General features: G+C 44.5%; 1 protein-coding gene across 3 annotated transcripts in view; it reads left to right on the forward strand.

Moving 5' to 3' along the window:
• The window catches only part of mino (glycerol-3-phosphate acyltransferase mino), a 147,897-nt gene extending 144,240 nt beyond the window's left edge, over positions 1-3,657 (forward strand). For all 3 annotated transcript variants that reach the window (XM_075876358.1, XM_037426900.2, XM_075876359.1), the window contains one exon: positions 2,838-3,657. In XM_075876358.1, coding sequence (XP_075732473.1) covers positions 2,838-3,010 — 173 coding nt within the window. In that variant the 3' untranslated portion in view covers positions 3,011-3,657. The remainder of the gene's footprint in view (positions 1-2,837) is intronic.
• Positions 3,658-10,479: the final 6,822 nt, after the last annotated feature.

The following is a 10,479-nucleotide window of genomic DNA, read 5'->3' on the forward strand; positions in this document are numbered from 1 at the left end:
GATCAGATGGTACCGAAGTGCATGGGTAAGGGGCCGGAACTGTAGGGAGGGCATCGCAAATTTCGGTGTGTATAGCCTGCTGCAGTGTGGAAGGGAGGCTTGTGGTGGGCACGTCGCTATGCGGCAGCAGGGAGAGCTGTCGGGCGACTTCCTCCCTGATGTCTTTAATCTGGTTCGACAGAGTCCCTTGGCATACGTTGCCGTTTGCGAGTGCGACGGCCGAGATTGAATCTGGTGATGGGACACTCTGTCGGGCGATGGAACGCTGACCACGCAATTCATCGAAGCTTTGGCACAGGCTTACGAGGACTGCCACCGTGGTCGGGCTTTTCGCCAGCAACATCTGGAATGCGCCATCCTCGATGCCCTTGAGAATCTGTCGAATTTTCTCTTCTTCAGGCATAGATGGGTTAACACGCCTGCAGAGGTCGAGCACATCCCCAATATAACTAGTAAAAGTCTCGCCAGGCTGCTGGGCTCGGTGGCGTAGACGCTGGTCAGCGCGGAGTTTGCGGACCTCTGGTCGGCCGAACGCTTCGGTCACGAGGGTCTTAAAGGTGGACTAGTTGGCGATGGCGGTTTCGCGGTTGGTAAACTATAGCTTAGCGACGTCAGCCAAGTAAAAGATAACATAGGCGAGCTTAGAGTCGTTGTCCCACTTGTTGCTGGCGCTTACGCGTTCGTACAAGGAGAGCCAGTCTTCGACGTCTTGCTCACCACTGCCGCTGAAGATTGGTGGGTCCCGCTGACAGGTAGCGCCAGGGCAAGTCGACGGGGCAGCCGATGGTGCTGGCTGTGCTGGGATGGGCTGGTTGGCGACTGCGTCAGTCATGTTGTAGGGTGGTCTTTCGGCCATCTTGCGAGAGCGCAACTCCAGGTCTGCTTAGGGATCTCAGCACCTCCACCAAATGCGATGATGTTTATTCAAACAGAGGAGTCGCAGCGAGGTCACAACGGAAAATGGGCGTACGGCAAGTCTGGCGAAGGCGGCACAGGTTCTCGCGCAATCAGAGCACAGTGTTGTCCGTTCTGTTTGAAACGCCCATACGCGTTAGTGCGTATGCTCCACTACACTCCCAATAGTTTTCCAGTCAGCGCTTAGTCTGTTGTGTTTGTGTTTCTGTTGTCTTCGTCTTTCACGCTTTTATAGTAAAATATGGTTTGAGCAAATTTTGCGCAATCCTCGACGCTCTAGCAGTCATGGCAGCAGACAGAGGCGCATTTGGGCTGTAGCCTAATAAAAGTGTGCATTATGGTTACAATAGCACTACGATTGCTGACCCGTTCACATGCGTTTGATGTGGAAGTGTCAATGCAGCGATCTGTCTAGGTAAACAATCTGCAATGCTCAACTTCCCAACAGCAAGTTATTTTTTTTTTCATTTACAAAGCGGTGCACGCTTCAAATTGGTCCTGCATGTCAATGGCTGCTACCTCGCCTTTGTTTTTTCTCTATGCTTGCCCGCAAAGGCGTCGACACAATGGCGCGGAAGTCGAAATTATTTGACAGATCTTAATTTTTTTTTTCTCAAAATAAAACATTGGGGTGTCGTGAAGCTCGGTGCCTCAGTAAACTTTTATGACACAAATAGCCAAAGTGCTGCACGCAAGTAGCCAGTAGACAATTGGCTCCCTGCGACCATACTGCATTTTAATATATGTCAGTTTTCGCTAAGGAGGTTCAGGCTATGTATGCTGCCAGGCCGTGCTTCTCAAATGGTGCAATATTTGCTGAGGCACTGTATTCCTTGGCTGGCATGATGGTGCATGTAAGGAGATGCAAATTTGTATTTGGTGTGTGTGTATGTGTGCATGTGTATGTATGTGTGTCGCTGTGGGATTCATGCTGAAGTAATCCTGTGTGGTGCAATATCCTTCACTATCTTGTCATTGTGCCTGTACATAATCCCACCTTTGTTTATTTTTTGTTCATATTTCGTGCCAAGAGCTCGCTGCTTATGTATAAATTTCGAGACGTTAAACTCCAAAAATTATTAAATGATTATGTAAACTAGAGAGCAGTAAATTAAAGCTGATTTTTCTTCCTCTCTGCGAACCATGAAAAGCCCTTCCTGATCCCTAGCACACTAGCTGCTCCAATAAGATTTTGCCTGATTCACCTGATCAAATGGCTGCTCAAAATGCTATAAGGCATTCCCACCAACAAAAGAAAATTCGCACAGTGTTTGCGCTCTTCAAATAGCGTGCCTGATAAGGCCTTCTGACATGGCATTCGCCTTGCCCAACATTGCTCATTTTTACTGCCCGCCACCGATGCTGTGGTTTCTGCCCTGAAGGGCACATTACAAGCCTTGCCAAGGTTGCGGTTCATCGTGTGATTCTCTGCATGAAAGTGCAGAGAGCTCACATGCAGTATTTTTTGGTCATTTAGCACATCATTGCGGAGGCATGGCATTAAGCCGCTTCAAATGTAGGGGTTCTTGTTGCAGCGCCCATTAGAAAGTCTTGTTAGTTTCATTGAGGCTGCAGCGGCTGTTGCTCAAGCAGCGGTGCACCATTTGGGCATCAGACGAAACTACATGGGTGTAACACTGTCAAGTTTTTCGTTAGAGCAACTTTCATGAGCATGAAAAGCATAGGCAGCGATGCATGATTACAAGACTAGCATTGAGACGCAGTCAAACAAGTGGTGTGCATTCCAGCGCATACAGAACTCTTGGACCACCTTCATCGGGCATCGCAACCCTATGAGCCATTGGAGAAATGTTCATCATGACACTCCCGTGTCTGTTATTTCTTTGCTTGAACATTTTACCACCAATAGTTCATTACCTTTGTTGGTGCAATATCTAATGCCAATTCTTTTGTTCTTTCAGAGGAAAGCTTCGCTGCTGACACGTTGCACAATGCAGTCCAGCTGTATGAACAATGGGGTATTGTAGAGCATCACACTCAAGACTGCATTCGTGTCCTGTACTTGAATGAGCAGTGGAATGTGGATGAAGCCATCAATTCTGTGATTAGCTTTGTGGGGCAATTCAGGCAGTGACAGAAGAATGTTCACTTCAGAAACATTCAGCTGGGAGCAGCAGCTGCTGAAGACAAGCCCGACTGTTTATGCTTAGTATTTGTGATTTTGTAATGTAGGCTTGTGTGTAATATGATTTTGTAATGTACGTAAAACAACAAAATAATACATAAAATTAGGGGGGAAAAAGTCTTTCTAAAGGCAGCTTGTTTGCAGGAGTTGAACTCTTAAAGCTTCACACTCTAACCTTTGCTTGTAAGAACCATTAAATACAGTTTTACTCATTCTCGCTCAAAGTATTAGTGGTTTATTACTTTTCTTTCATATCACATTCGTGTCTGTTTATCCGGAAATGTTTGTTGTTGGCATTAAGAGAAGAGCATGGAAGTTTTAGATCAAAAGGCAAAGGCTTGCACCATAAAGGGGTAGACTGCATTTTTTTCATGTTTGCTGCACTTTGTACATAGTATTAAAATTGTTCATTTGTGAATAATGTCATTTCATAAATGTGTAGTTCACTTTGTGCTGTCACTGTTAACAACTAAAAACTTGTTATGTATTCCCTTATATTAAGTTGTTTACCATGAAGTGCCTTCAAGGTGAGCAATGCAGTGCTTTTTCTGTGCCAATAAATAATACAGAAATAAACTAGCTTTTTATTGCCTCGATCCTGGCTGTTCATGTTATGAATACTATTATCATTTCCCAGAGGTAGTCTGCATGAGAGATAAGGGCCTTTCAAGCTTTTGCCGAGTTATTACTTTGAACTAGTGTATGTTGCCTTACACTGAACAAGCTGCCCAAGTATATGTCACGCGTGTGTCGGCATGTCTGAAAATGTTGAGGGGATATTGCTAGACGCTTCTTGGTTATGCGTGGAAAGTGCTGTCAGTTGGTTATGCGCTAGTGTTCTTAGTTGGATGGCATGATACAAGCTTTGAATTGTTGCAGTGCTAAAACTTTATTCATTACTTGCCACTTTATGAGCATATTTGCAAACTTTTTACATGTACGCTAGGCAGGTTTGGCAAGACTGTTTAATACTTTGTCAGGGTGGGTGCAGGTCTGAAAACCTTGAAAACCTTTGAATTTGTAAAATGCATTTTCAAGGCCCTTGAAAGACCTAGATTTTTTCCTCATCCTTGAAAATCCTTGAATTTCTTTAGCACTCACAATCGAAATTGCGGCCTCCTTTATGTGGTAGATTGGCGTACCTGCCAAGTCTCCCCGATTTCGACCAGTTCTTGCGTTACTATGGTTGTTGGGAAAATCTCTGGGAAATAGAAATTTCTCTTTGTGATCTGGCTGCCATTAGTCGGCAAAACTTGTGGAGCCCGCTCACACTCGCTCATGAAATATATTTTCGAGCTTTGGAGTCGCTCGGACTCTGACTCGAAAAAATTTTCTTGAACCAGACTCGGACTCAAACTTTCCAAAACGCTAGGCACCTGGACTCGCTAAGACTCGTGGCTTGCTTCAAAGTCTGAGTGAGTTGACTCACGAGTCTGTTAGTTTAAAATTAGCCTCTTGGACCATTGTGTCAATGCTTTTTAACGCTAATGTCTCACGTAGTCGGTGCTCTTCTCAGTGCCATTCGACATAGTATATTCGAAAACTAGTTCCGAGTGCTTGCAAACTAGTGAGGTCATTGTTCTTTGAAGAAATGATAGCATAAGACATAATTATCAAGAAATTTCATGGAAGTAATTGATAAGTAACCCTTCTATGCAATCCACGCATGTGATCGTTAAATATTGAAATTGTGTATGAATTGCACTGCTTTGGAATGCCTGTGAGTAGACGTGAATGAATATAAAAGTGAATCCAGGTAATGCTAACAGTATTGCTAAAGATGACTAAGATAGGACTTGAGGTCCGAAAAAGAATGTGGAACTCGCTCAAGAAATAAGTACTGCACTTTGAACTCATTCCGACTCGGACTTTCCAAAAGTTTTCTGATCTGAACTCGCTCACGCGAATAATTCTGCCGGATTCATTCGGAGTCGGATTCGCGAAAATGTTACGCACCTGGACTCACTCGGACTGACGACTCGATCAGAGTCCGAGCGACTCGACTCACGAGAGGTCGCCGTTCAAGCTGGCCGCATTGACGAAAATGCAGCTCAATTCATTTTTTTTTTCGAACCCATCGCGTTTTATTGTGAACGAATCTGGGAGGCGTTCATGTAAACGTACAGTAGTATCTCAATGATGCGAAACCAGCAGATATACGAATTCGGGAAATTCGCCAGCCAAGTTCCACCATGTGCATTGGGCCACAAAGCGCATGTTCCGAGCACTTTTCCTCATCGCGGCGGGTCGTATGAACTTTAGTTCCGAAACCGCGCAACGAAGGCCGAGATGCAGCGCGCTCGAAACTTCCGAAGGACACGCGTGGCTAGCGCACGCACTACAGTGTCTAGAAGTATACTATTTCTAGAGTATATTTCTAGACGCTGTACACGCACTGTCAGAACTGCGGGTATTGTTTGCCACAACCGCTATGGACGAAGCCGTAATCGCTGTTGACGCGATCATTTGTGGCAACGACGTTACAGACTCCGAAAGTGCCCGCTCCTTCAACACTCGACCAGTTAAAGCGATTTTGCGTTCCACAAACGCAAAAAAAAAAGCAAAACACGACATGGTTTTTAAGGTACGTACACGCAGTTAGCGCACGTGGATTGAAAACGAAACTACCGGTTTCCGCAACCGCTGCAAACGCAGCGGTAGAAGCGATAAAGACGTAAAAAAAAATGCTGAAAGCGTTTTGGCCTTTCTTTCCAGAGAATTCCAGTCGATCTGGGTACTTGAGCTATACTTAGATACCAAGTTATCAGTCGGCCTTAAGCGAAGCTTTGACCCGCGCTTTCCCAGCAACCGGCAGCGTCGTCCCGTCCGTTCGCGTGTGTCCCTGGGAGACATACGCGAGTTCTTTTGACAGAAATAGATTTTCCTAGTTGTTTCGATGTTGAAGGTTTTGAGAGATACAAGTAGTATGTTCGCTCCATTATGAGATTCGCGCATTTTTCACTACTGTTGGAAAACTTTACCCTCGGGTGTTCAGCAACTCCAAGTCGGTGTGAGACCGCGCAACGGCAATGTTTACCCCCCCCCCCCCCCCCCCCCGATTTTTGGCGATGTTTTTTTTTTGTGTGCAAAAAGAAGGCGGAAAATAAATAAGCGTTGCGGAAATCCCCAGATGCAGAATCCTTAAACTTGGCAGGTATGGATCGGCATCGACCTGACCAAGTCTCCATTTCTGAAACAGCGATTTGGCGTGACTTCATATGGCTTCATTTTCCGAAACTGCATGTGGAATATAGTTTTACTGTGCCAAACCTAGAACAAACGAAGTGAAGGACTTCAATGCTGGCTCTTTTTCTATTGTGCGAGCGGTGAAGCTAAACAGTGCAGACTAGACATGTTTGCTATAATTGCAGTATGTATGTACTACATAAGTGTAATTCTATATAAGAGGCCACCTCTTTGGACCTTTATTAGCCGTTCGTGGCATCTTTCACCGATGAATTAAGGCAACCAACAGTGTAACAGCGTATGCAGGCGATATCTGCAGCATGGCTTATTTGTTTCACACATACCCAGGTTCTTTAGCATGCAGAATGCTTGTGATCTTCTGTTTTAACAGGAAGAAATGACGCCTAGTTACGCCAAATTGATGACATTGTGGCTGCCTTTGCGCCGGTATATAAATTAGCACTGTATATTTTGCTTTAAGTTCTGCACGTTATGAAAGGGACTCTGTTAACCAATAAATTAGTTTACATCGATTAATCATGTTCTGAAAACTTGTGTCATTAATTTCACCACAGTAGATTTATAAACAGATAAACAAATCCATGCCAAAAACAGCATTTGTTTCCCACCTAATGGTAGCGTCGTGGGTTTTTTTTTTTTCGTATTTTAGGTCACACATGTGCTCTTCGATATTTCCTGAAACTTTGGTATGTTCTTTTTAGCTCTCGCAAGCGACAGTGCTTTTAATTTTCAATGATTAGGAGCTACGTCGACCCTAGTAGACTGTCAAACTTTATGACGCCGTGGCGACTGCATTGATGCTAGCGCTACACCAAACTGCCAAATTAACTACTTGAGCCCCCACACACACTGAGAGTAACAGCGCGGTTTACTTGCACCATATATACTATTTATAAACTTTATGACTTGCGCACGACGCAACACTATCCCACTGAGCCAAGTTAACTTGGGCTAAACGTCGCCGTTGCGTTGCAGTCGACGTCCAATTTTTCGGGCTACCCAGCGACCGCGAAATCATCCCAATCTAATGTATGCCTTTTATTCTGCTCAAGCGGTAAAATTGACATAGCCGCGTACAAAATATCTTCAGCGCATCGCGCCGAGATTGGGCTACAGCTGGCAGCAGTCGCCTCTCTAGTGTGGATAGGTGGCCGGCGGCGCGCATACAAAGGGACGCAGCGGCGATTTTGTGTGAGCGTTGTGAGCCGATTGTCTATATATATAGTCGCTTTCGGCGACTGTCTACGTTTTCGCACTATGCCACGTTTCTTGTAATCTATGTGGTTTCTTGTATTTGTTAGTGTTGAACTTGTGCCTGCCTACTACGCACTGCTGTAGTGCGACTGAATTCATTCCAAGGTATATATAGACTGGTAGCGAAGGATCCATAGAGGCCCATACGTTCAGAAAATGGCGGCTGATCAGCTGCTCATGGGGCTTAGCGCCATCTCTGTGAGATGAGAACACTTCCTGTGGAACAAAAGATAAAGCGGATGTGACGCAATAGCTGGTGATCAAGTGACGTCATTTTGTGTGCACTAGCGCGAAATTTGATCGCAAGTTGCTTTTCATGGGCCCCAGATCGCTAAAAGCTCGCGCTAAGGCAATCACTGGCGAGTCATCCACGAGTGCACTTCAAGTCAACGGCAGCTAGCCTGATACCGACTCATGACTAAACAGTAATATTTAAATGTACTACCGTTCACTTTGCCTCGGTTTCACAAGGAAACCTATTCTTTGGACTTTTATTCGCCGTTCGTGGCATCTTTCACCGTTGAATTAAGGCAACCAACAGCGTATGCAGGTGATATCTGCAGCGTGGCTTACTTGTTTCACACATACGCAGGTTCTTTAGCATGCACAATGCTTGTGATCTTCTGTTTTAACAGGAAGAAATGACGCCTAGTCACGCCAAATTGATGACATTTTAGTTTTTTCAATGATCACAATAACTAAAATATATTACTCAGCACAAAATGGTAATAAGAACAAAAAATCAGCGCACACTCCCTGCGTTATGTTTTTTTCCTATTTTTTTTGCATTATGCTCCAGTAAATTGCAGCTACGTATGCGAATGAAGACATGCGAATTGTTCCGTGATAGGTAACTTGGCAATCTGCTCACCGATAATGCGAGTAGTAGGCACTGCATGCTCAAAAAGAAACCGGGATGTAGGAATACTCTTGGATAAAAGTCCAGCTAGCAGTACATTCCGAGCCATTGTCCTTGTTTTTTTATCTAAAAGACATGGGTCACCAGGCATACGTTTGTTGCTACTGCATCCTTGCACAGCGCATTGTTCACGCAGCCACTGACGAAAGCACTCGGCGTTAAATGTGATTCGCATCGTTCCGCTGCTCGTTGGTCACTGCACTGAAGATGGATGTGCACCAAAGATAAAACGCACCTAACGATTTCGCCCGCAGCAGCGAACGCAAGCCAGCGCAGAACACTAAAACACGTGAGGGGGTGGGTCTTTGCAGACGAATTTTACGAGCGGGCCTTGCCTTGTATATTAATGTAGTACAAGTGCGGCACGGAGTAATAATAGCGTGGGCAGAGGGTGCTAGAAAAATTTTTTTCGTAATAAGAAAAACCGTCATTTATTCTTTGTTCATTACACCTACTTAATATTGTTCGGGAAAAGAAATCTCATTTGTAAATCCTATTCATTGTTGCGACTTTTTATCAAACTTGTTTTTTTTCTTCACTATTGGTGTTTGTTCCCTCCACACATAGTCGCGCTTCAATCGCAGCTCCCATAACTCCCCATGCTGATGTCGCTGGCAATAGCTTCTGAACCGCTTTCGCCTGAGCTTTCGCGACCTATTTGAATAGACCTTGTTCATTCTTTGCTTCATGCATGCTGGTCTTTGAAACTAAAAAAGAAAGAAAGCAGGAAAAGAAATCCCATAATCTTGGGCAATCAGTTTAGATAACCGCGAATGCGCATCCGCATTTTTTCTTATTCAGTTATTCATGCAATCAACGCAGGACAGTTGATAAGTTTATTCAGGAAAGCTATGTCACTGACTGCGCTTTGGCGCGCTTGTTCTGGCTCCAATAACAATATAAAAATGTAACAGTTCATCAGTTAGCTTTCTTCGATTGATTACCTGCATGGCATTGATGCAAAAATTTCGGTTATTCAATGGGCAAAAGCATTTTTTTTTCTGGTGAATAATGTTCACTCCTTCCATCAGGCTATAACAGTGCCTCATAAACGCTTAAAATAATGTAAAAAAGAAAAAAAATTAACGTTTGCGTGGAATGATCCGTCCGGATTGATTTTGCCCATCGGAATGCTTCAAAGCGAACCCAAATCTAAGCACACAGGTGTGTCTGTATGGATTTCCCCCCAAATTTAATCACCTTCATTTTATTTTCTGTTTTTTAAGGGACAATTGAAGTACCGAAGTGTCAGAATTTTGCTAGACACACCTGTTTCGCTGTAGTGAGAAGGACCGCATAGTAAAAGGTTATCACGTCACATAACAGATAAGCAATATCGCCCAAATTCGTTTACACTGAGACGCTTAAACGCTGCATTTACACAATATTTCCTCATGTTTGGGATAACACCAAGTACACTTCACGATGTGTTTCAACTAAAAAGCGGTACATGCGCCCGCATGATCCTGGCGAACGGAGAGTACAACGCAGATGCACGGCACTCTCAGCAAGTGCCCGAAATGATCCTATTGAAGTGCGTATGCAGCCAGCAAGGCGTAATATGTCTGTAGATCGTTTTAAGCAAACGGACAAGCAGTTAAACTTGCCTTAACAAAGCGGAACCAACCGCTTTTAGAGGACGAGCATGACGTGCGCGCACATGCTAGCTTGTGGCTAGCAGACGATGCAGGGAGCAATCCAATCCACACTCACGGGTTATCCGGATATACTTGGCAACCACTTTTCGTGGCACTGAAGGGAAAGCTACGGAGCCAAATTACGCGCATCACACCGCCAGTTAAGGTAGTTGCAAAGTAGCGCCCGTATTTTCAACGTGAAATATAAATGTTGCTCGTTTATTTTCTACGTGGAGCTATTTGAGACAGGATGTAGCTCACGCCTGTAAGATATTCGTATTTCTTTTAATTTATCTGTTGTGACTTCATGTGCTTAAACGCGTGAATAAGTCCCGCCTTTTTACGTGCACCTCAAACGCTAAGCAGCGTCTGCGTCTACATGAAACGCTGATGGTGCGCCC

This window comes from Rhipicephalus microplus, chromosome X, assembly GCF_043290135.1.
Source record: "Rhipicephalus microplus isolate Deutch F79 chromosome X, USDA_Rmic, whole genome shotgun sequence".
NCBI classification, from domain to species: Eukaryota; Metazoa; Arthropoda; class Arachnida; order Ixodida; family Ixodidae; genus Rhipicephalus; species Rhipicephalus microplus.